This window comes from Eucalyptus grandis, chromosome 2, assembly GCF_016545825.1.
Source record: "Eucalyptus grandis isolate ANBG69807.140 chromosome 2, ASM1654582v1, whole genome shotgun sequence".
In the NCBI taxonomy this organism is placed as follows: Eukaryota; Viridiplantae; Streptophyta; class Magnoliopsida; order Myrtales; family Myrtaceae; genus Eucalyptus; species Eucalyptus grandis.
In genome coordinates this window covers 7,568,904-7,592,568 of record NC_052613.1, presented here as the reverse complement: position 1 = coordinate 7,592,568, position 23,665 = coordinate 7,568,904, and the positions used below count along the sequence as shown (strand labels likewise).

The following is a 23,665-nucleotide window of genomic DNA, read 5'->3' as shown; positions in this document are numbered from 1 at the left end:
AGGTGAAGATGAAAAGTAAAAAAATAAAGGAAAAAAAGCAAATTCAAAATTTAAAGCAAAACGACATCAATTTGTTTGCCTAAAATTGTCCACATTTCATTGTTGACCATGTCATGTAGCATGCCCACGATGACTCAATATCTAGTAATTTGCATTATCTCTTCTTATAATAATATAGGAAAGATGTAGGGTTATTTGATAATCCAATAATTGCCGAAAATTACAAAATCAGCACTCACTAAGATTAAGCTTGTTTGATTACTATAACTAACATTGACTTAAAGGATTCAATTAATGTTAAAACGACACTTAGTGAGGTAAGTAAGGAAGGGGACTACATAATTCAGTTAGTAGGAGAAAAGAGCAATTGATGCCAATTAAACTGTTGTCACCTACCTAATGATTGCAAGTTCATTTATAGTACGAAACCCATAATCTCTCACTTATCAATTCTTAAATAGCATCAAACGGTATTTTGTTTTTATTACCAACACTTAAAAGTCAATACTTAAATTCTTCAGTACTTGCTTATTAGTTTTGTCAAACAAAGCTCCTAGTGTGTATGTGAAAAAGTCACAAAAGCAAGTGTCGAGTGAGAAATACTCAATTGTAATTTTGTGCATGAGGAAATTATTGGATACCACACCCATGATGAAATTACTCAATCATCCGATCTATTACAAACTCCATAAAGATTTCCAACTCAAAAACTGAGGTGGTTGTGCGCAATTTTCGGAGCAAAATCGATAAAAACAAAAATGGTTATCTTTTTAAAAAAGGAAACAATGTAAATCCATTCAATTCTCTTGCCAACGAGAATCCAACATGTGAGGAAAAGGAAATTGCTTAAAATGTGCGGATCTTGAGCAATCATTTAGTGCTAATCCCACTCGAAAAGTTCATCTTTTGTCTGCTTAGAAAACACAATGTTTCATCTTTTTTCTTTCTCATTCTTTATTTAGGTAAGGCAACCCTTTCCTTTCTTGCCCATTTTTGCGTAGGCAAAAAAGGAAAGGCAACACGATGCGCAAGTTGTGAGAATCAATCCTTAATAGAAACAAAAATAAAAAAAATAAACGAGAGGCCCAAAAAGCAAACTTCCCATAAATAATCCCCTCGGTCTAACCCCACTTTCGACATCCAATTTTATTATGCGACCCAAAGCAAAACATCCAATTTTATTATTGGAAAAAATAGAAGGAAAAAAGATCCAATTTTATTAAGAAAAATGAATTCGATCAAAATCATTAAAAAAATCATTAAAATGATTTCTCTAGGCACTTGCTAATTGCTTTTGTCCCTTTTCTTGACAAAATTTCCATTCTCCTCAAAGCTTGATCGCTGTTCTGTCCCTTTGCTCTCTGCCTGCCCTCTTCAAACCAAAGCAACTCTCTCTCTCTCTCTCTCTCTCTCTCTTTCTCTCTCTAGCTCGTTCGCTTCCTCGCTCGCTCCAAATCTCAGCCGGATCGCCGAACCAGGTACCCTTTCGCGAGCTCTAGATCCCCATTTCTTCCTTTGGTTTGCCGAGGTTCCCGTCTCGCTTCCCCGGTCCGACTCGATCTCATTGCGGTCCGTGATCCCGCCGGATCGGAATCTTGATCGGTCGATGCAGGGGGGTCGGAGCCGGTCCCTTTCGCCGGTATCGTTCGAGGGTTTTCGCGGGTTCACGGCCGATTCGCGGTTTAGGGTTCGTTCGCGCGGCTAGAGTTAGGATCCGTACCCCGATCCCTAGAGCCGCGCGCCGATTCTTGGTTGCGCGAATGCGGCGCGCCTGAATTTAGCTTCGATTCCGGGTTCGGTTTGCGCCAGCGTGTATTGGGTGATCGACGGATCGTGTTGGCGAGTTGGGTTGATGGGAAAAGGTTTGAACTTTGGCTGTTTCTTTCTTCTTCTTCTTTTTTTTTATTCGATAGGCTGGAATTGTATTCACAAGAAATGCAGGAGAGGAAAACCTGCTACGTGCTTATGGAGGATTTAGGAGTACCTCTACAGGGTTCCGTGTCTTTCTATATATATTTCCATCCTGTTCTCCGCACAAAGTGCTGATCCTTCTAACTGCCCTTTTGATCATCATTGCGATAGTATCGGTGTTAACAGAAAAAGAAGAGTCTTGCGAGCTCTTGTTCCTAGTAAACCGCACAACATAAGATGTAAGCAGACTGCGACATCATGAACAGCAATTGAGGGAAAGGATTTTCCTTTGAATGTTTGCATGGCCCATGTAGCTTTAGCAGTCTACTTTTGTTGTTTTTGTTTTGTTTGCTATTCTATGATTATTATCTTGGCTTTGTAAGGTATGTTTGATGGAGGTTTGTGTTTCATCCCTGACGAATTGTCTTTTAGAATGAAAGGTCTTCTGATTTTGCGCGATCTTCACAAACTCTGGGTTATCCTCATACATAACCAATGACATAGAGCAGTGAATGTTTGTGCTCATTACATCTAATTGCCTGGTTGTTCATAATTGTGACTGCCCACACATATAGTTCTTAAGTATAGGCTGGAAAGTGCTGTTTTCAGTAGCTATTCATACTTATACCCACATTTTTGGGATAAAGCTAGAAATTGAAGTGCTGTTTTGAGTTGCTATTCATCCGGACATCCACATTTTTGGGATGAAGCTAGAAATTGTTTGAATAAGTTGATATGGCCAGTTTTTTTTTTTTTTTACATTGTGCTGGTCTAATTTTTCTTAGTTTCTCCTGTGTACCCTTTCCATGTTGATTCTTTGATCATTCATTAACAAGTCATATTAGTGATCCGAATATGGAATTGCATTTTGTTTAAGCATGTTTAGGCAGTGTCTGGCTTGGCTTTAAGCCGGACCAAAAGGCCCTGTTGGCTTTCTTCTTAAAATGAATGAAAAAAAATGCCCTCTTGATGTCTCTTTGTTTTCTTATCAATCATCATGTTGCAGTTCGGGAATTTCACAGCTGTGAACTCATCAGTTCCATTTCTTTATGTGGGAATGGAGGTGGGGGATCGTGCGCTTGTTTGAGAATCCTGAATTAGTCTCTCTATTCTAGGTTACAATTGAATTTCACGCTATCTTAGACCTATTTGTTTTCAAAACCATTGCCGCGTGATGAAACTGAAATTTGGAGCTCTGCTTTGTGCAAGTGGTTAAATCCGAGGAGAAATTCTATCCGACCATTGTCACATGGCAAAGGGAGAGGAACACTTCGGCTCAACTATAAACAAAATAAAATAAAATAAAGCCAAGATCCTAATTCAAATGGGGTAGGGGTACCTTAGGCCCAGTCTAACGATGCCAAAAGTACGAGCTATTCATCTACGGCCGCATATCCTGCAACTTAGCTGAAACTAGAACAGAATGAAGGTTTAATTGAGAGGAACACCATGATCACTATGTGATGGTTTTGTATGAAAAACAGAAAAGATCACGAACAATTTGATAATTGATAACCGAGTGTTGTAAGAAAGGAGGGTGTCAATGCAGGAAGCAAGTCCTGCTGTTGTAGTCAGCTCAAATAAGTTTGCATTGTGACACATACTGAATAGATGTGGCAGCCGGCATTATATGAGAAGAGTTGACATGGATGGCTGATAAAAAATTCATATATGTCAAACTGATGTTTTCTGCTTCTAACATTTCATTTTTGGTGTAGATGGCAATACAGGAACCAACTCCTGCTGCTCCGCCTAGTGCGGAGGTAGTCGGCAATGCTTTTGTGGAGCAATATTATCATATCCTTCACCAGTCCCCTGAAATGGTGCATAGATTTTACCAGGATTCAAGTTTGCTGAGCCGACCAGATGCTAACGGTGTGATGACTAAAGTCACAACAATGCAAGTATGCCCACAAATGACTGAAACTTTTGTTTTTTCCTGCTGCTTGTTTACCAAAATCAACTGTTCATTGACAGTCATTGCTGCGCATCCTGTTTTTGTTGATCAGATTTTTGTAAGTCATTGATATAGAAAAGTTTAGTCTTGTGAAATGCTGTGTGAAACCATTGCACCTAAGTTTCTGTTGTTATCTGCTAGTTGCTTGTTATTTTCACCAGGGTTGTAAATCAGTAACATGTACAGGCTGTATGAAACTACTACCTCTAAGTTCCTGGTGTTATTCTAAATTTGTATGTTAATTTCACTCAGGGTTGTATATAAGTGGCGTTTTTAATTGCTTGTATAAGTATGCTCTTTTGGGGTTGATCTCTTTTTGTTTAAAATTCCAGCTTCCACTGTGTGAGAAACTAATTGCTGTTAGTTAGGATTGGAGTGTGAACTTACCTCACTTTTTTCTGCCAAATGCATAGTCTACATTGTCCCTTGACATGTTAGCTCATTTGGATTATGGATTATTTTGAATGCTGATATATTCTATTTTCTGCATAAGTTATAGGCACGGAGTTAACATACATACAATGCTACTATTCCTGCTGCATGACCAAGCTCTTTTCAAAATTGAAGAAGGTGTAAACAATTTACAAGTGCATTCAAGTAATTTAAAATGAAAAGGTTCTAGGTGATAGTGAAAGAGACAGTAAACCCAAGTAGTTTAAGCGTTCTTGAATGCAATAGTTTCATTTTTTTCTTAACCATCGGTTTGGACCCAAATGGATGTTTTAATTACTCAAATTCTTCATCACTCATGAACCACCGAATATGGGTAGGTGGATGTTATTCGTCAATATTCTTTTGGGTAAAGGCACCAGGAGTTCCTGAGCTTTTGCAAAATGTTCATTCTAGTCATTACTTGAACATTAACTTTAGTTAGTACTGGCAGTTTATAAAGGAGTTAACATGTGGATTAATAGACTGCAATGTTCTTTATGGAGCAGGCTATCAATGAGAAGATTTTGTCCCTGAATTACAAAGACTATACAGTGGAGATAAAAACTGCTGATGCACAAGAGTCTCATGCAAATGGGGTGATTGTTCTTGTCACCGGGTGTCTGACTGGAAGGGATAATGCCAAAAGGAAGTTTACTCAGACATTCTTTTTAGCTCCTCAAGATAAAGGTTACTTTGTCCTGAATGATGTTTTTAGGTATGTTGGGGAAACTGAATTATTGGCCAATGGCACAACTGAAAATGCTCCAGCTGTTGCGTTGACCCCTGAACTTGGTGGGTTTCTTTCCTCTTTGTATGATTTATTTCTTGGTAGAAGTTCTTTTCATCTTTAATGGTATATTTCCTTTGTGGTGTTCAGGGACCATAAATGCTCCAGATCAAGTTGCTGCTGAGCCTGAGATTGCCATTGAGGAGGAAGATCTTGATAATGTTGCTGAAGTCTGTGATCCCTCAGATAATGAAGGCTCTGTGATTGAAGAAGAGACCATCGAATCCCCAGTTCATAAAGCTGCAGAATCCACTCCTGCAGCTGAGGATGATACTCCAAAGACATATGCCGCCATTGTGAGTTGGTTCTGAAGTTCTTTTTTTACACTGTTCAGAAGCGTGTCCTTTTTAAAGTTTAACGCTGAATGCTGTATCTATGTAGCTTAAAGCAATACAAAGTAATGCAGCATCTCGCTCTGTTCATGTACCTCCCAGTAGAGCGGCTGTTGGAGCTACAAGCAATGTGCAGCAGTTGACTGTTTCTGCACCTGCAAAACCCAGTGCTCCCGTCACATCGGCTCCGGTTAGTGATAATGCTCCTGAAAGCAGCAACCATAATGAAGAAGGTATCTATTGCTTTTGCTCAGTGTATTAACTTAGAAGCTCTTGTTAAAAGAGAACCTGGTCCAGTATACTTTACCTTCTCCAGTTATGTTATTAACCAATACGTTTTCTTTGCATTAACAGTTGAAGGCCACTCGATATATATACGGAACTTGCCTTACAATGCAACAGTTGAACTACTTGAGGAAGAGTTCAGAAAATTTGGGTCCATAAAACCTAATGGCATCCAAGTCCGTAGTGCTAAGGTATGCTTCATATAACTGTTTTATGCAGTGCTTTTGAGTATTCTATTGTTCTTACATGGCTCCTGTTGTGTTCCGTATTTTAACAGCAGGGTTCATGCTTTGGTTTTGTTGAGTTTGAAGCATTGAGTTCCATGCATAGTGCACTTCAGGTACTTGATATGGCTTTCTGTTAGTTTCATATTTTACTGATTTCTCCGCATAGTTTTTCTCTGTTTTATGATTTAGTGTGATATGTTTCTGTCTTAGCTGATTTCATCAAGAAAAAAAAATAATGTGACACAGAGAGATTCTTGGCTTACAGAGATCTCTATGCATTAAGATAAAAAGGATTTGATATGGAAGGGCTGTTCATTTGAGCCATTGTAAGATTGTTGGACCTAAACTAACGAATACTTCTGGCATATAAACTTTGAGAGATAGGAGAGATATATCCTGCCAATCTGATAGCGATGCCTACATCTGGATGAGTTGGGTCATGACAATTTCATGGATTAGAAATACATGGTTTGTCTTCTACACGAACTTTATCAATTGTAAGTGTGCAGCATCCAAATTGCTGGCATCTACTTGCAGATCAATAGTCTAACTCCTTGGTTAAGATTCTTTTCCTTCCATCTTTGTTTCTGAGCTTGTGAGAAACGATGGCTGCAATATTTGTACTTTAAAGGTCAGTGATGTTACCCTTTTGCCATCATAGATTTCTAGAGGGACTGCGAAAAACTCGTTTTGTGTAAACCTTCTTTTTGAAGATCCATTTGCTTTCCTGAGCTTGCTCAGCTAGGTTGGGTGATTGTGTAATGCCTCTTTTCCCCCCTTTTGAAGGTGGGTGTTTCTTTTGTCATTGTATAAGAAGCTCCTTTCTTCCCCTCAAAGACGAGCGAGAAAATAGATGAGAAGTCAAATTGAGGAGCACTAGAGGTTCCTTTACTTGTTTTGTTGCACACTGAAAGCGTCTGAAGCAACAGCATGTAAAAAAATGGTTTTTCATATAATACTTAAGAGAAAAAGTCATGGGGTCTTTTTCTCGCCTGTTAGAGCCTGTATTTGGTTTGTGTACTATGATACTGATTGCATACGATCAAAATAATTTCAGGCATCTCCAATTGCCATAGGGGACCATAATGCAGTCGTTGAAGTGAAAAGAACTACTACTCGAGGTAAGTTGTGTTTGTTCCACAAATTATAATATTTGGCTTCTCTGTGTGATAGACCAAGTTAAACAACCCTGATAAGCCACTTTCATTCTGCAGTTACTGGAAATAGCAGCGGCAGTAGAGGCAGGTACTCTAATAGAGGCGGATATCTGCGCAGTGACAGCTTTAGGGGGCGCGGAAACTACAGTGGTGGTAGGGGCTACGGTAGGAACGAGTTCAGAACTCAGGGTGACTATTCAGGTCGCCCGAGAGGCTCGGGAGGACGTGGTGGTGAAACTTATCAACGGGTTAATCAGAACGGATTAGGCAGAGGTGGTCGTCAAGGCGGTGGAAACCGCAGCTCTGGGCCTCCTTCAACATGACTAGGATGCACATTTTGAGAGACCAATTTTTTTGGCAGTACAAAAGATGAGGAGTTAAGTGGAAGCGATTATTTTCCCCTTTCCTGCTTACCCTTTGGTAATTGTGACTGCTTGTGATAAGAACTAATTTTGGGGCTGGGGCATTTCATAAGAGCTTATGTGACAGGAGAGGTGATTTTGTGATTATATATTCTTCTGCAACATGTCACTAATTTGTTTTTCTTTCCCCACTCCTTGTCCTGCTGTTGCTTTATAATCTTTGTTACTCGGTCACGGGGAAAGGGAATTCGTTCCCATGTTTGCAATGTCAGTTGCCCCCTTGGCCTTGCACGTTTGATGCGGCGCCATTTACATGCTCATCTGTACCGCTATGCTTGTCCAGACATGGAAACTTCTTCTGATCATATCCGACTTGCCTTTCGCTTTTGTTTTGGCTTTTGAGTTGCACGTTGCAACTCCACAAGGTGACCGGATGACGGAGATGTCTTTTTTTGAACATCGATTTTGCGAAAGACGAAGGTCGGGATGGTGATGCAAAGACAGTCGCTCTTGATTAAACTCGCGGGAACACGTCCCTAGTTTCGCTTACAAATCCAGGTGACTGAAATCATTGTGAATTTTGCAAGTTGGACACCAAATTTGATGCGGCGAAGGCGGCAGACCCGCCTACCACAGAAAGCAAAGCTACAAGAACCTGAGCAGCTACTTCCCAGGGGTAGTCCTCAGGGACCAGGTACACGCAAGCAGGGCCGAGCAGCAGCAAGCCGAGGCTGAGCGTGAACAGAGCACCCGGGGTGGCCGGGTCGGTGGCAGCCGAGAGGACTCCGAGCTCTTCGGCCTTTGAGAGGAGACCCAACTTCTCGATTGACGACAGGGAGAGGCCGAACTTCTCGGCCGCCGAGAGCAGGCCTGCCTTCTCCGCTTTGGTGAGCAGCTTCAGTTGCTCCACTCTTGTCAGCAGCTTGATTGGTGGCCCATTGTTGTTTGAAGAGATGGTCTTCGGTCCTGGTTCTCCGAGAGGGAACACCACCGTTCCATTCTGCATATTCGAAAGCGTCTGAGGTCAGTTACCGCAAGCCGAAACGCCGCTAGGCATCATCGCTTGCGCTTCGCATTCGCGTCATCGGGCAACTCTCTTCTCGCCTCTAATCAATCGTTTCCACCTAAACGAAGCTACTTCGATTGCCTCTAGCTAAACTTTTTGCATAGTTCGACATGTAATTCATGTTGTCTAGAAACTTGCTGTGATAATTTCACCACAACAACAAATGCCAACACCAACTTTTCACTGTTCAGACATTGATGTATGTTTTGGAGTACCATACAGAAGAAAAACTATGCTGAATTCCAGAAACAATGGGGTCGGGACTGACCTTCCTGGAGCCGACGGTCTTGGCGGTGGAGGGCAAGGGCTTCTGAGCGGCCATGGCTCGGACGAGCCCGGTTCTTGCCCTGACTGCATTGCCGGAGAGAGCGACACTCGCCGAGATTCCGGTCGACGCGGCTTCCATCGGAATCTTCCCTTCTCTCTCGATAGGTAGAATTCAGAATCTTATATGGGGTTTGAGGATCTGAGCGATGGGGGAGTGTCTTCTTTTTGGTGAAACACTTCCAGAAGAACAGCTGAGGACCTCAGCCTCGATGAATGATGGACGCTCCTCCACCCACGAGGGGGAACAGACCAGGGATCGCGTGGATCAGCTTGCGATCTTACGTGGCCTGCACCGATTGGGCGGCTCCCATTCCACGCAAGAAGCCAACTCGGCTAAAGGCCCAGCCCAAACGTGGGGAGAAATTCTAATGTCCGCCCAATCTCCGTGAGCCCAGTCCATCTCAACCATCGAATTGCTGAGATTTACATGAGACTGTCATGATTTGATGGTTGATATTGAGTAGACTCACTAGTATCGAGTGCATGCGATACTTGTTCTAGATGTGGGACATTAATTATGACCCAATTGATAATCAGGTCTAAAAAATCGAACCTGATCACCCATGATTCCATAAATATGTCAAGAAAGAAATTGCTTGTCCGTACCCATGCATTTTGTCTATTAGGTGAATCGGCCCGACATTTTGTCTAGACATTGTTTGTTTATCGCGATCCATTTCGATAATTAAAATGTTGCAATGAACTCCAATTGACGAATATCACGGAGTATGATAGCACGATTGATCCAAAGTTCTCTATCTGTCACAAGCGCATGAGTTCTCACTGTGTCGTGAACTTAAGGTTGATCTAAAGTTCCCCATCCATCAAATCGAATATTGTTCATGTCCTCCCTTTTGATTTTCAGCTTAAACTAATGTTCTTATATTTGTAAAAACTGTTCAAATAAAATAATTAATCTGGATGCACATGCGAAATTGAGGGAAAAGTGTTAGAAAAGTCATAAACTTATTATATTTGTATTAATTTAGTTATAAATCTTTTGATAGTGACAATTTAATCATAAACATTTTAAGCTAGTACCAATTCAGTTTTTATAGTTAATTTTGGCCAGATATTACTAACATGGATACTAACCGACCTACATGGCACGATACCGACATAAACAATATTTAATATTGTTTGAATTTTCTATTTATTTTTCCTCTTTCTTTTTTCCCCCTTCCCTTCTTTCTTCCTCTAGCCAGTCGCCAGTCGACAACCAGCTAGAGGTGAGGGACAAAGAGTGTTGCCGGAGATAGGCTAGACTCAAGCTCTCACCAAAGGCCATGAGGTTGGCCTCACGCTAGTTGAGCGAGGCTCGCCCTCGCCAGATTTGGCAAGGGTCAAACCTTGCCAAAATTCGCAAGGGTGGCCTCACGCTAGGGTGGTGAGGGTAGAGCCTTGCTGGCCCTCAGCCGGTGACCTAATAAGAAGGAAGGGAAAGAAAAAAATAGAAATTTAGAAAAAAAAAAAAAATTTAAAAAAATATTAAAATATTATTAAAAGTTATCAATGTCGCATATCATGTGAGCCGGTTGGAGTCCACGTTAGAAATATCCAACCAAATTAAGCTGCAATGATTGAATTGACATTGGCTCAAAAAGTTTAAGACTAAATTAGCATCAATAAAATGTTAATGATTAAATTGGCATTAATATAATAGGTTTATGAAGTGTTTTTAAAAATATATATACCCACATACAATAAAAACCCAATTCACCAAGGTCCTCTGCATCTCAAACTTCTAAGAAAACCATTATTTCTTGGAGTGCATCAGTGGCAGACTCCGTCTTATTGCTCGACAGGCTCAAGGCCTCCTGGCATTCCCAGGTTCACGATGACGAACCGGGCCTCCCACATGGTTCCTACTCTTTACTCTCCACGTTTCGTTAGTTTTTCGCAAAAAATAAATAATTTGAAAAATATTTTCTTAATAAGCACCAAAGACAAAGAAAAATTCATTGCATTTGATCAATTTCATTTTGCGTTCATTAGGTGTTAGATTTATTGAGACCTATTCTTATCTCTGGGCATGACAAATTAATATGCCTTTTTTCATCGCTTTAGACATCGTTCATTTGTTTTTATTGGAATTTGATTATAGCAATCTTTTATTACTTTGATACTTGAAAATTAGATTATAAAGTTCGAAAATTAATAATTCGCTACATGGAATCAAATAATGAATTCGACTATATCATTACCAATTTAAAAAATATCTAATTAAATCCAGCAAAACTTTCGATGTGCTTGTTTCTCCACATGTCGAACTCACATGAATTAAAACTACATATATTACACATTTTCTTTCTTGTATTCTTTTTTAGCCAGCCTACATTATAATACTTTAACTAGCAATTTTAATTAGACAAACAGAAATTCTTTATATTCACTCCTTTTTTTGGGGGTTTGTAAAAATAGGATAGGGAGCAGTAATAGCATGTTCTAAGAGAGGCCAAGGCATATATAAAGGTGGAGGCAGCGGTTTCTATCCCTCGTCGTTTCCAAATGCCCATTGCAACGACAACTGCAGGATCCGATTCCACCATCGTCGGTGAAGGTGTTAGGATTCATCATATAATCACAAAAAAAGAAGAGTAAAAGCAAGAAAGAGAATTCAAGATGCAAAGTTTTATCTTAATTCACCCTTAAATTATGACTACGCCCAATTGAAGATTCTACCATAATTAGCACCTTACACATCTCGAGCAATACCCCCGTGTGAAATACACCCCGTGCTCTGATATCAAAATTGTTGAGGTTGTCTCACATTGATAGGCTCGATATCAAAATTGTTGAGGTTGTTTCACATTCATAGTGAAAGGGGTTGGTGGTTGGTTTATAAATATAAATGAAGATTTCACCATTTAAGTTAGCTTTTGAGATGAGAAAGGGGCAGGAGTTGAAGAGGGAAAAGAGAGAGACCATGAGCAAAAACCGACGTAGAGACAGTAGGGATGTCAAAAACCAAATTGTTAACCGAACCGAACCGAAAACTGAACCAAACCAAAAAAAAATTGGTTTTTTTTTTTTTTTTAGTTCAGTTTTCATTCAGTTCAATTCTTATTAAAAACCAATTTTTTTTTTTTTTATTGATTTGGTTTTTATCGGTTAACCAAACCGAACCAAATCAACAAACTGATAAGAGCTTATTTCTTGGAAATGAAAAATATATACAACAGAAAAAAAAAAACGAAAAAAAAAAAAAAAACAAATGCAAAAACCGAAAACGAAAGCTGAAAATCAAAAACCGAAAAAATGAACCGACCCGAACCGAACCGAATCGAAATTTCGGTTTGGTTTGTATTTAGTTCGGGTCTCATTCGGTTCGATTTGGAGATTTTTTTTACGGTTCGGTTCGGTTCGGTTTTTCAAAAAAATCGAACCGTTGACACCCCTGAGAGACAGCACTAAAAGCGCAGCCGGGCAGGAGTTGAAACGGCGGGGGGGAGACAAAACCAGTTGCCGAGAAAGGAGCTTAATTGTTTTCAGGAGCATATTGCCTGCTTTGAGATGGAGGAGCAACATCGTATGGAACCCTGGGGAAGGGGCTGTTAAAGGGGTTAATGCGAAGCCAGACACCGTTCTTCCTCGACTTGCTAGCACCAGATCTACTCCTCCTGCCCTGCGAAGGGATCTGCCCGATGATTGCGGCACAGACCTCATTCATCTGCTGACGATGCAATCGAGCCATGCATTGATTTGAAGTAGTTTATTGGTGCTAAGTTTGACTTGAAATTGATGGTTCGATTTTGAACTATGAATATGACTAAATTCGGTTTCTCAACTCCATGCTCAAGCTCAACTCACTATAGTATATGCACTTAAGATTTGAACTCGATTCAACTCAATTATTGCAAACTTAATGTAAAACTTGTTTCGACCAAAAAAAAAAAATTATAGCTTGAACTCCATCCCAACCACTCATAAAAAATGTTACATGATATATATACACACATACATGTTTCTTTCATTTTCCTCGGTTATTAACACAGCTTGCAAGCCGTGTGATTGTAGAATTACAAAATTTGACACGTTCTTAGAGCAAGAAGTTCCTCTATCAAAGAGCGGTTACGCATTCAGAAAGAGATGTTATTCCACAAGACCGGTAATTCCTTATCCTTAAAGCAGTCGACGTAGGAAATCCAGTGAGGAAATTGCTAGGTTCAAATACACGATTAAGAGGGGGTGATTTCTGATTTGGTTTTTCAAATAGTAAAAAATGAATTTTTGCACCACTGACCCCTTTATTAAAAGTTTGCTTCTATACGCAAGTGAATTACAAATGAGTAACACGGGAATTAAAGAGATTAGAGAGAGAAATTGCAAACGAGATTTATAAAGGTTCAACTTGTTTTTAAAATAAACTAAGAGGTGCCTTGTTTCATATCGAAAAGATGTGAGTGTAATACTAGAACTACTATTTTCTAATTGTTTCCCTGAAGAAATACTAGAACTACTATCTAGTATTTTCAATGGAGATTTTATTGTGTCCTGGAGGAAATTTGCCAGTGACAATCAACAATATTATGGTGCAAATATTTTTTTAAAGAAAGTGTTATCATAATTGAAAGTCTAACTTTATTGTTCTACCCAAATTCGAAACAATATTTTCCAACCACAGCCACTTATCTCGGACTTTCATATGAGTTTGCTGCTTTCGCTAACTCTTAAGAGTCGACACGCAATCGATTACAATGAAGTAGCGAAGATATTGACCTAAAGAATGCTCAATATTCTTTAATTTCTCTTATTTTCAAGCACTCGATGACCTTCTCATAATTTGTCCTTATAGCCTTCCAAAAACGAAAGTTGGGCTTGAATCCACTAGCCCTTATATTCGTCCGTCTTCATGTAAAGAATCTTATGGAGTAAGACCCAATCTTGGGTCGGCCACCAAGCCACCTTTTATCGGCCACCAAACCTTATCTTAAATTCCTGATGTCACTTTTGCACGAATTACTTATTTTGTTCACAGTGTTACCTTTCCCGTCGCCTAAATTAACAATCGAGAGAGAATATTGACAGTAGTTTGGAGTCCAAAACAATTTCTGTTAATCTAAGTTTTTCGATTATGTTACATTAATAGTATTGGTTTAATAGCTTTTATGACAGAGAAACTGTACGGTAAATAAACGACGATTTTTAAGAAATCTTGTGAAGTTCGACTATAATGAACGACAAAGAGCCTATATAGGGGGAAAGTAAACTATGTCTCGTCAAGCATAATTAATAGGAATGTTTTGATTTGATTTTTTTTTTAAGTGATAAGATATTCCATTGCAAACTGAAATTTTTTTTATTATAGTTGGTCAAACTATAAACGGAGATATGTGTCTCAAAGGACTAATTTTAGTTTTAGGCACTAATGCATTTGTTTTGTGGAAAATAAGTGATTTGAAAGATATTTTTCGAAAAATGATTGCTTCTGTTATTTCTAAGAATAAATGAATAGAGAAAATAGTTAGGCATAGATTAGGTAAAATTACCAAAATAGTCATAAACTTATTGCGATTTTTTTCAATGCAATCCTAAAACTAATGGGCGGCTGGCACTAACAAGGATCTTTGGTGGCTTGCCAACATTGACGTGGATAATTTTTAAATAATATTATATTTTTCAAATTTTTATTACATTTTTCTTTTTTCTTTCTTTTTTTATTCACTTCCTTCTCCTTCCTCCAGGCCGGTCGTTGACGACAACTAGCCAGAGGCCTCCATTGGCCTCGAGGAAGCCTGGCCATGGTTGCGTGACCTCGCCCAGGCTGCTAGTTAGGCTGGCGACGTCGCCCAGGTCGCAAGCTAGGCTGGCAAGGCTCACTCTCACCGAATCTGGCGAGTTTGAAGGCCACAACCTTGCTCGTCCTTTGGCGATGGTTGCCAATGGCTGTGGTGAGGGTCAAACCTTGCTAGCCATGGTAATGCCTGACCTTGCCAGATCCGGCAAAGCTGCGACCTACCCATGGTCACTGAGGCTCGCCCAGGCCAAAGGCAGGTGGGGCCTCATGGTGAGGCTCGCCCTTGCTAGTGGCCAATGGGAGCGAGCGAGGCTGACCTTATCGATACTCACCTCTAGCCGGCCGGCTAGAGGGAGGAGGGAGGAAGAAGAATGAGAAAAAGAAGAAGCAAAAATTAAAAAATAATAATAATAAAATTCAAAAAAAATTATATTATTAAAAATTATCCAATCGATCGGCCGACCAAAATTGGCCAAATTGACTGAATAAGCACAATTACAAAAGATTTAGGACTGAATTAATAAAAAAAAAGGTTTATAATTGAATTGGAAAAATTACAATAAATTTAGGACTGTTTTGGTAATTTTATCACATGGATTATTATTGTAATGAAAATATTTTCCATTGACTAATTTTTCTAAACAATATAAACAATCATTTTTAAAAAAAAAAATGTATTCCAAATCACTCACTTTTCACTAAATGAACGCACTAAGTAGACGGAACTTGTAAAAAGCGGCTCATTTCTAGTCTTTTGCTACATATTTCCGTTCCATTGGCCATTTCTCTCTTTAATTCGAGTTGATAGCAGATCGTGTTTCATCCATCACTCAAATAATAAGGAACTCTTATGGTGCGAAAAATCGAAATGATGATGAGAGTGAGTAGATTGGTATCAACCCACGGTCCCATTGAAAGGCGGTAAATTTAATGGATTATTTGATGATCAAATTTGCAATGATAGTTTCTTTATGTCGACCGTACTGAAATTTTACCAAATAACTTCAGAAATCTACCAACAATCGGAATTCTTTTCCCATTTTCCCTTGATTGCGTTGGGCACAGAGAGACGGCTCTGATGCCAATTATCGAGCATGCAAAAGCATTGTGGTGATAATACAAGAAAATTATAATAAACATCTCAAGATCACTTGTTATACCAAACTGCTATACAAATCTATGTCTACCTGCATTGCGCGGCCTCTTCTCTTGGCACTGGGAGCTACCCTTCAACCAAAAGACCTCCATTGTCTATCAATACTTTTCCTTAATTTGTCCAGCAAAGTCAAAAATGGCGTCCCTTATTTCCCTTGGCCAACTGGACAAACTCAACGCACTTGCGTTCACAAGTTGCTTGCCAACTTGTCTTTCCCTTCTTCGTTCTTCTTGCAACTTATGCGCGCTTCCAATTTGGACTTTTCTTTCTCTGAGTCTTCAAGGTTCGAGTCAATTATTAAATTTTTTTCCTTTAATTTTGTCGGTGAAGGTTGGTGTTGATTTCAACAGACTAGACCCTACATTCGTCTGGAAAGCTGGGCATCTTTTGCGTGTTTGCTGACTTCCGTTCCGCTGCCGTCCACTTAGCCACATTTTTTTTTGTCGTTTGATTGGTTTCATACACCTACTCCATCATTTCCCCATTGACGTGTTGAATCGGCCTCCTTCTCTCTTGAGAACATTGGGTCGCATAGAGAGAGAGAGAGAGAGAGAGAGAGAGAGAGAGCTTCTAAGCTAGGCAAATTAATGTTATGGCGAGATCAGATGCAGGGACGTCATCGGAAAGCGAGTATCAAGTGTTCATAAACTTTAGAGGTCCTGACACTCGTGAGGGATTCACCGACTTCCTCTTTCATAGCTTGATTGATGCTGGAATCTGTCTTTTTGGATGATGAAGAGCTTCGTGTTGGTGAAAGGATCGATGGATCGCTTGGGCAGGCGATCCACAACTCCAAAATCTACATACCAAACTTTTCTCAGAACTACGCTTCGAGCCAATGGTGCCTCAGCGAGCTCTTGCAGATCGTTGCAAATACCTCCATATCAAAAGGGAATAAAGACATCCTACCTATTTTCTTCGATGTGCATCCTGACGATGTCAAGCTGAAAACTCCGTTGTATCGTAATGCCATACAAAAATTGAAACACAAAAAGAAGTTGAGCAATGAAGAAGTAGATGAGTGGAGAGATGCTCTCATGGAGGTCGATGCCATAAAGGGGTGGGAAGTGAAGAAGTATAAAGGGTAAGCTACCGACTTTCAAGATTACTTGTTTTCCCAATTTCATTAACGCTTAATCATAGACGTTTCCATTAATGAGGTGGGACTTTTATCATAGTAATACTAAATGATGAACCTACGCTATATTTGTCAAAAAAAAAAAAAGCGAAACCGCTTAACACTGTCATCTTATATAATGGGCGAATATTGATATTAATAGCTAGGTAGCTTAATTAATGAGTGATTGTGGGAGTGGGAGGAAAAAGAATGGGGTAACAAAAATGCCATGCATATTCCTGTCTAATCATTTGATCTTTTTATACTTAGAAAATTTCTCCTCTTTAACACACCATGTTCAACTTCTGTAATCGTTGCTCAAACCCAAATCATAACATGTCAATTTCAAAGGCATAGATATTTGTACATATATTTCGCACGAATGCTATTGACATGGTGCACAAGTTGCCAATTGCCTAAAAAGTATGCTTTGCAGTGATATTAATGCTCAAAATGGACTCCTAGAAGATCACCTCTAAATCACTAGGCTCCTATTATCTGTCCGATCATCGTGTCTACCCGATGCTTGAATAACATCACTTCCAATTAGGCAACCGTAAATTGCATTTCTCGCCGACTAAGATGGTTTTCCATTGTGGTAGACATGGCAAATTGATCAAAGTGGTAGTGGAAACGATCGTGAAAAAGCTAAAGACAAAGCATAGGAAGGTGACCGACTATTTAGTCGGAATCAATGATCGAGTAGTAGCACTGAGAAAATTATTAGACGTCAACTCTCATGATGTACGACTCATTAGCATTTGTGGCATGGGAGGTATCGGTAAAACGACTCTCGCCAAGGTCGTTTTCAATGAACTCTCTTCTGATTTTGGAAAGTGTTGTTGTTTCCTTGAAGATATTCGAGCAAATTCATCTCATGAGAATGGGTTAGTTGAGTTGCACAGAAAGTTATTGTCCGAAATCAGCAATCGTACAGGAATGTGGAGCATTGACAACAGTGATGATGGAATGAAGAGGATTGAAAAAGTACTTCACAACAAGAAAGTCCTCATTATACTTGATGACATTGATAAGGGCACACAAGTGGAGAAATTAGTCGGAGAGAAAACTTTGTATTATGGATCTAGAATATTGATTACCACTAGAAATAAAGACGTTTTGCGAATCCACAAATCAAAGTATCATATTTTAGAATATGAAATGGAGGTGATGAGTATTGATTGTGCACTTGAGCTTTTTATTAGGCATGCTTTTGATAGCGACTCTCCTTCAGATGATTATAGTGATCTTTCAAGGGACATCACATTTGCTACTGGGAGACTTCCACTTGCTCTTGAAATAATCGGTTCGTTCCTCTACAACAGAAGGCGACAAATATGGCATGAGACATTGAAGAAGTTAAGGAAAGCACCTCATGAGGATGTTTTCAGAAAGTTAAAGATTAGCTTTGATGCCTTAACTTTAGAGCAACAACAAATTTTTCTTGATATTGCATGCTTTTTCATTGGTGAGGATAGGAGGAATCCAACATACATGTGGAAAGATTGTGAGTTTTCAGTAGAAACTGGAGTTGAGGTCCTCATTAACATGTCTTTAGTAAAGATTGTGAAGCACAAGTTTTGGATGCATGATAAACTTAGAGATCTTGGAAGAGAAATTGTTCGTCAAGAAAATCCAACAAATCCTGGAAAGTGTAGTAGGTTATGGATTCAACAGGAAATTCTCAATACAATAACAACAAAGAAGGTAAAATGCCATGGGAAAAAACTTATATTTCCTCTACAAGAAAATCCTCTATGTTGCACTTGGATGCTCTTTTTCCTTCTTTTTCCCATTTGAATCATTTTCCTCTGAAATAGAATACTGAATACCACTCATTTCTTGCTCTCACTTGCAGATGAAGAAAGTTCAAGCATTGAATCTTAATCTATGCAGAAGTTATCTTAATCCCATTCAATGTGAAGATATTGGAAGGTTTGATCATCTAAAGTACCTCAAATTAAATGGGGGAACCTTAGTTGGTAACTTAGGGTGCGTTTGTTTGCGTTTACTGTTTAAAAATTGTTCTAGGGAACAGAAATAGAAAAAAGTGTTTTTCCTGTTCGGAACAATTTTTGAACAAAAAAGCGCGTTTGGTAAACTTGTTCCGGGAATAAAAAATAAACAGAAACACGTTTAGTAAATTTGTATAATTTTTTTATTTCTTTTATTTTTTTTCTATTTTTTTCTTATTTTTCTTTTTTTTTTTCCTTTTTTTCTTTTTTCTTCTTTTGGCCGGTCGCCGCCTCGGCCATGGCCGGCGACCGGCGACGACGGGGCGGCGGCCTCGCCCGGCCACGGCGAGTGCGGCCTCGCCGGGCCACCGCCCGGGCGACGCCGACTCGCCCCGGATCCGGCGGGCGAGCCTCGCCCGACCGGGCGAGCTTGGCCTCGCCGGATCAGGTGAGATCAGGCTCGCCCGGGCCGGCGCGAGGTTGGCCTCGCCTTGGTCTGGGCGAGCTCTCGACTGGCGGTGGCTCGGCGAGGCCGAGCCTCGCCGACCCGCCCGGGCGAGCTCGGCCTCGCCGAGGGACGGTGAGGGGGCCGGCGAGCCTCGCCGTGGCTGGGCGAGGCCGCCGGCCCTCGTCGGCCGGTCGCCGGCCATGGCCGAGGCCGGCGACCGGCGAAAGAAAAAGAAGAAGAAAATAGAAAGTGTTTCTCGAATGTGTTTCAGAAATAAGAAACACAAATTTTGTGTTTCTTATTTCTGTTTCTTTTTGTTTCGAGAACAAAAGAACAAAAGAAACAGAAACGCACCCAAACGCGTTTCTTCCTTTTTGTTCCCAGGAACAAAAAGTAGAAAAAGTGTTTAAAAACAAAAAAAAAAGAAACACAAACAAACAGAGCCTTAGAGAATTGTCTTACGAAATTAAGATGGTTTATTTGGAGTCATCCTCCTCAAACGTCTAAGCCAATCATCATGAACTTAAAGAATTTGGTCATTCTTCAATTTACCGACAATGACGTCATAGATGATTCCAAACTGCAGGGCTTAATAAGGTACGTAATTTACTTCTTTTTATTCTTTTTTCTAAAGTAATATCTTATTTTTCATCCTTTGAATATTGTATCGTTTTGACAGATGGCAAGAAAATTGAAAGTTCTCTCTCTTAAAAGTTGCAATAACATAACCCAAACACCAAATTTCTCCGAATGCCTGAATTTAGAGAGGCTTACTTTAGAATGTTGTTCCCAATTGAGGAAAATTGACAGCTCTATTGGGAAGTTAAAGTGCTTGACTGAGCTAAGGATTGGTAGCTGCGGTTGTCTTGAAGATTTGCCTAACCAAATCGGGGACCTAGTGAAGTTGAAGCTCCTCTCTATACTGTGGTGTAAAGTGAAAAAACTCCCAGAATCCATATGGAAGTTGAGATCGTTACTTGAGGTACACTTTGAGGGTGACTTTGATGGATTACCTAGTGCTATTGGACTACTTCAAAATCTAAAAGTGCTTCAAGTTAGTAGTCGCTATTTAAAAGATCTTCCAAATACCATTCACATGCTTCCTCACTTGCGAAGATTGAAGTTGATGCGATGTGATAAGATTCAAGAGTTGCCGGTACTCCCAACAAGTTTAACCCACCTAATTGTGTCATCTAGATCGTTGCACTATGTCTCGAATCTCAGGAACTTGACTAATTTGGTTGAGCTGGATCTAGATGTTAGAGGACGAGCCTATGGAAATCATTTATGGTGGATTGAGAATTTATCCAAATTGACTAATTTGAGACTGAGACTTTGCAATGTTCGTATTTCTACTGAGCTGGTTTTCCTTCCTCTGTTAAAGAAACTTGATTTGCATGGATTGGACGTGCAAACCGTGCTGCAGCTTCCCTTGTCTCTGCAATATCTAGCCCTTCATGATGCCAATTCGACGGAGTCACTCTCTCTGATCCCAATAAATTTGTCACCATTAAAGCTTCGTAGGTCTCCATGGCAAGATTTAGTGCCACAAATGAAAAGGACTCCGTTGCAAGAATTGACACTCAGTGTGGTTCGAGTTCTGCGTGCAGGGAATTTGGATGTGCGATGCCATGTAAATCTCGAGAGATTGAGGCCATCAGGCATGAGGAAGTTGAAAGAGGTCCTAGTGAGTTGTCCAAAGCTAGTTGAGATCCAATGTCCTCTGGTGTTCGAATCACTAGAGGTACTGTTCATTGAAGGGTGCGAGTCCTTGGGAAGCCTAACTTATCTGAGAGAAGCCGGGCACAATGATAATGGGTATGCGACTGATTTGACTAATTGTGAAGGGAGACTAATCCTTCCGTTGAGAGCCTTAAATAAGCTGCGAAGGTTCACCCTGGGGCGTTGCCCCAAGATACTCGAGATACAAATTGTCGGTATGTCGGAATCATGGGAATACTTCAGCCTTTTCGAATGTCCTTATGTGCAAAGTCTTGATGGTTTATCAAACTTAAAGAAACTCAAGGATTTGAACATCAAGGACAATGAACGGCTGCAGGTTGTCAAGGGCCTTGACGAGCTAGAGTTTTTGGATAACTTACAAGTTCATGGGTGCGGATTGTTGGAAAGTCTGATTGATGTATCAAGCACGAAATTGTCAAATTACTGCCACATACATACCTCTGGTTGCCGCCGGGAAGACTTTCGGGGCTATCTCGAGTACTACAAGCACCATAACGTGAGCCTCGCCGAACCTTTTCTCTATCCTGTACTTTACATTCGATTACCTGAATACAAAGATTTTGGTACTTTAGTTTACTTATTGCTATCGGACCAATGAAGATGCCGTCGAGAGATGAATATGCGTTCGAACTGACCTCATTTATTCTAAGGCCGATCTAAATTTTGGCACACCTGCAAGTTCTATTTTCCTAGTCGTGTTTTCTCATTTTCCTTTTGTTGTTATCTACACCTTTTTCTCCCCTTTTTTTGCTCCCTCCGTCCATTTAAAAGTTCCAAAATTTAGATAAGTTAGGGGATCTGTTCAATTGGTATCAAAATAAGTGAAAGAACTTCATTAATCCAGAAGAAACGCCATCATTCAGTTTCTCATCATATGACGAGTGAATTGCTCAGATAAGTTTTTGTTTTCACTTAAAATAATTTTGATTCTTACCTATACTATTTATCATAGAGATAAGGTTGGTATTTATCACTCAAAAGAATCATGTACTCGTTTCACAATACACTTTGCTCATTGTTTGTGAGGTGAAGTAGAGTTATTTTCTTCTGCTCATTTAACTATTTGTTAAGTAGGATGATTCTTTGTTTTTTAACTCCCAAAATACTTCTACTCAATCGTGTATGAAGTACATGAAAACTTACTAATTGAATCAAGGCTGAAATCAATAGAACTTTACCAAGAAGGTGAGTTTGAGCCATTCTCCCTCTCTCTTTCTTTTCGGTTTTCTTGACGCAACCATCCACAAATATGAATTCAACTTTTTGGTAGATTTGTAATAATTATAGAAAATCGAAAAAAAAATCAAATAGACATGAATTAAATTTGGTCTCGCTTATTTTAATACCCACTCCACACTTATATATATTTCTCAATTTCTTTTCTTTTTTCAGTTTTTCTTTCCTTTTTTTGTATATGAGAAAGTTCCATATTTGCAGCAAGTCTACGAAATATGGTTAATTTTTTTTTTTTTTTACAAATGATTGGGAAAACTTCGATGCCTAGAAGAAACATATAGAATAGCTCAGTCTTTTCTTAAAATGTTATTTTCATTTTTTACGAAGTGAATTGTTTAGTTTAGTGTATTTCTTTTCACGTGATATACTCCACCTTATATAGTCCATTTCTTACTCAATGCTATTCAATATGGGGATGAGTTTGGTATATTGCAATTACTGCTGGGGAAGATATGGCACTAAAAGAATCAGAGTTTCATTGCACAACTCAAAACAATTTTGCTGAATGAGGTATTTCAAGTACACAAGCTCCTCCATGTAAAACCTACCCACTAATGAAGTAACTTATGTCCTTGATGGAGTTGAGTGTCACATGAATTTGCATGTGGTTGTGTTCAGCCAAGTAAGATGTGTGTTCCAACAGCGCCTAAAATATTTAATAAAGGCTTTACAGTTTGATTAAAAGCCACTTCAAACAGGAACAGGAGAGCCGTTTCAAGCAGGAACAGGAACAGGAAAGCCACTTCAAACACAAACAGGATTAGAGCCGAGGAGAAGGCTAGGGAGAGTGTCGTTCCAATACCTGAGCTTCTATAGTTTCCTGCATTGCATCCTCCCCTGTTTTTTCCCTTTAGAGTAAAAGCCACTTCAAACAGGAAGTAAAGCAGAGGAGAAGGCCGGGAAGAGTGTCGTTCCAACGCCTGAGCTTCAACGGAATGTGAGGTCAATTGAGGATAAAGATGGCGAGTTGGCCGATCATTTGGCAGCAGAACCGGAGAGGCCCCTCCCTGTAAGTAATGAATGCCAATGGCGTCTGGCAAAGCATACCCATAAGAATAAAGGCCGCCTTATCTGTACTATTGTTTTGCCTCGAGGCATTTGTTTCTGATGGTTTTATATGAGATGGGCTTAAGGCCCGTCCGCCCATGTTGGGCCTAAAAGCCCGGCCCACGGAATTAGGGCCCGTTGATAAGGGAACGTATAAAAGGGATGAGAGAGAGAGAGAACGCACCCTTTGGTCACTTTATCGTACGTTCCTCACTCTCTCTTTCCCTCCAAACGCTTAAGGCGACGCCGTTTCCCTTTCAGGGCGAATTGACATCATCGGATTAGAATTTCTTCCTCGATTTTTGACATTGGTGTCTAATCTGTGGCTAACAAGGTACGCTCGAATCCGTGGTGTGCTTTACGATTGGTGATACGTGTTTTTT

At 39.8% G+C, this 23,665-nt stretch overlaps 3 protein-coding genes across 8 annotated transcripts; 2 read left to right on the top strand and 1 right to left on the bottom strand.

Annotated features, from left to right (window-relative positions):
- Positions 1–1,314: 1,314 nt before the first annotated feature.
- On the top strand, positions 1,315–7,646 carry LOC104420656 (nuclear transport factor 2). 2 transcript variants are annotated; one of them, XM_010032472.3, is made up of 9 exons: positions 1,315–1,478; positions 3,630–3,815; positions 4,807–5,092; positions 5,178–5,383; positions 5,469–5,652; positions 5,774–5,895; positions 5,985–6,044; positions 6,989–7,052; positions 7,146–7,646. In XM_010032472.3, the coding sequence occupies exons 2-9, from the start codon at positions 3,630–3,632 to the stop codon at positions 7,409–7,411; spliced, it is 1,374 nt and encodes a 457-aa protein (XP_010030774.1). In that variant the 5' UTR covers positions 1,315–1,478; the 3' UTR covers positions 7,412–7,646. The 2 variants fall into 2 exon arrangements, with proteins under 2 accessions (XP_010030774.1, XP_010030762.1); XM_010032460.3 differs by having other exon boundaries at positions 5,982–6,044.
- A 293-nt stretch (positions 7,647–7,939) lies between these two features.
- Positions 7,940–9,074, bottom strand: LOC104420646. The gene is made up of 2 exons (XM_010032451.3): positions 8,785–9,074; positions 7,940–8,450 (listed from the first exon to the last, which is right to left on the bottom strand). Exons 1-2 carry the CDS (start codon positions 8,920–8,922, stop codon positions 8,019–8,021), a joined length of 570 nt encoding a protein of 189 aa, XP_010030753.2. The 5' UTR covers positions 8,923–9,074; the 3' UTR covers positions 7,940–8,018.
- A 7,219-nt stretch (positions 9,075–16,293) lies between these two features.
- LOC104420629 (disease resistance protein RUN1-like) lies at positions 16,294–23,335 on the top strand. Of its 5 annotated transcripts, XM_039306176.1 has the most exons (5): positions 17,004–18,560; positions 18,712–18,844; positions 19,706–19,853; positions 19,936–21,495; positions 22,934–23,335. In XM_039306176.1, exons 1-4 carry the CDS (start codon positions 17,436–17,438, stop codon positions 19,949–19,951), a joined length of 1,422 nt encoding a protein of 473 aa, XP_039162110.1. In that variant the 5' UTR covers positions 17,004–17,435; the 3' UTR covers positions 19,952–21,495; positions 22,934–23,335. The 5 variants fall into 5 exon arrangements, with proteins under 5 accessions (XP_039162111.1, XP_039162110.1, XP_039162109.1 ...); XM_039306175.1 differs by having other exon boundaries at positions 19,706–21,495; XM_039306173.1 differs by lacking the exons at positions 17,004–18,560; positions 18,712–18,844 and having other exon boundaries at positions 19,707–19,853.
- The last annotated feature ends 330 nt before the right edge of the window (positions 23,336–23,665 follow it).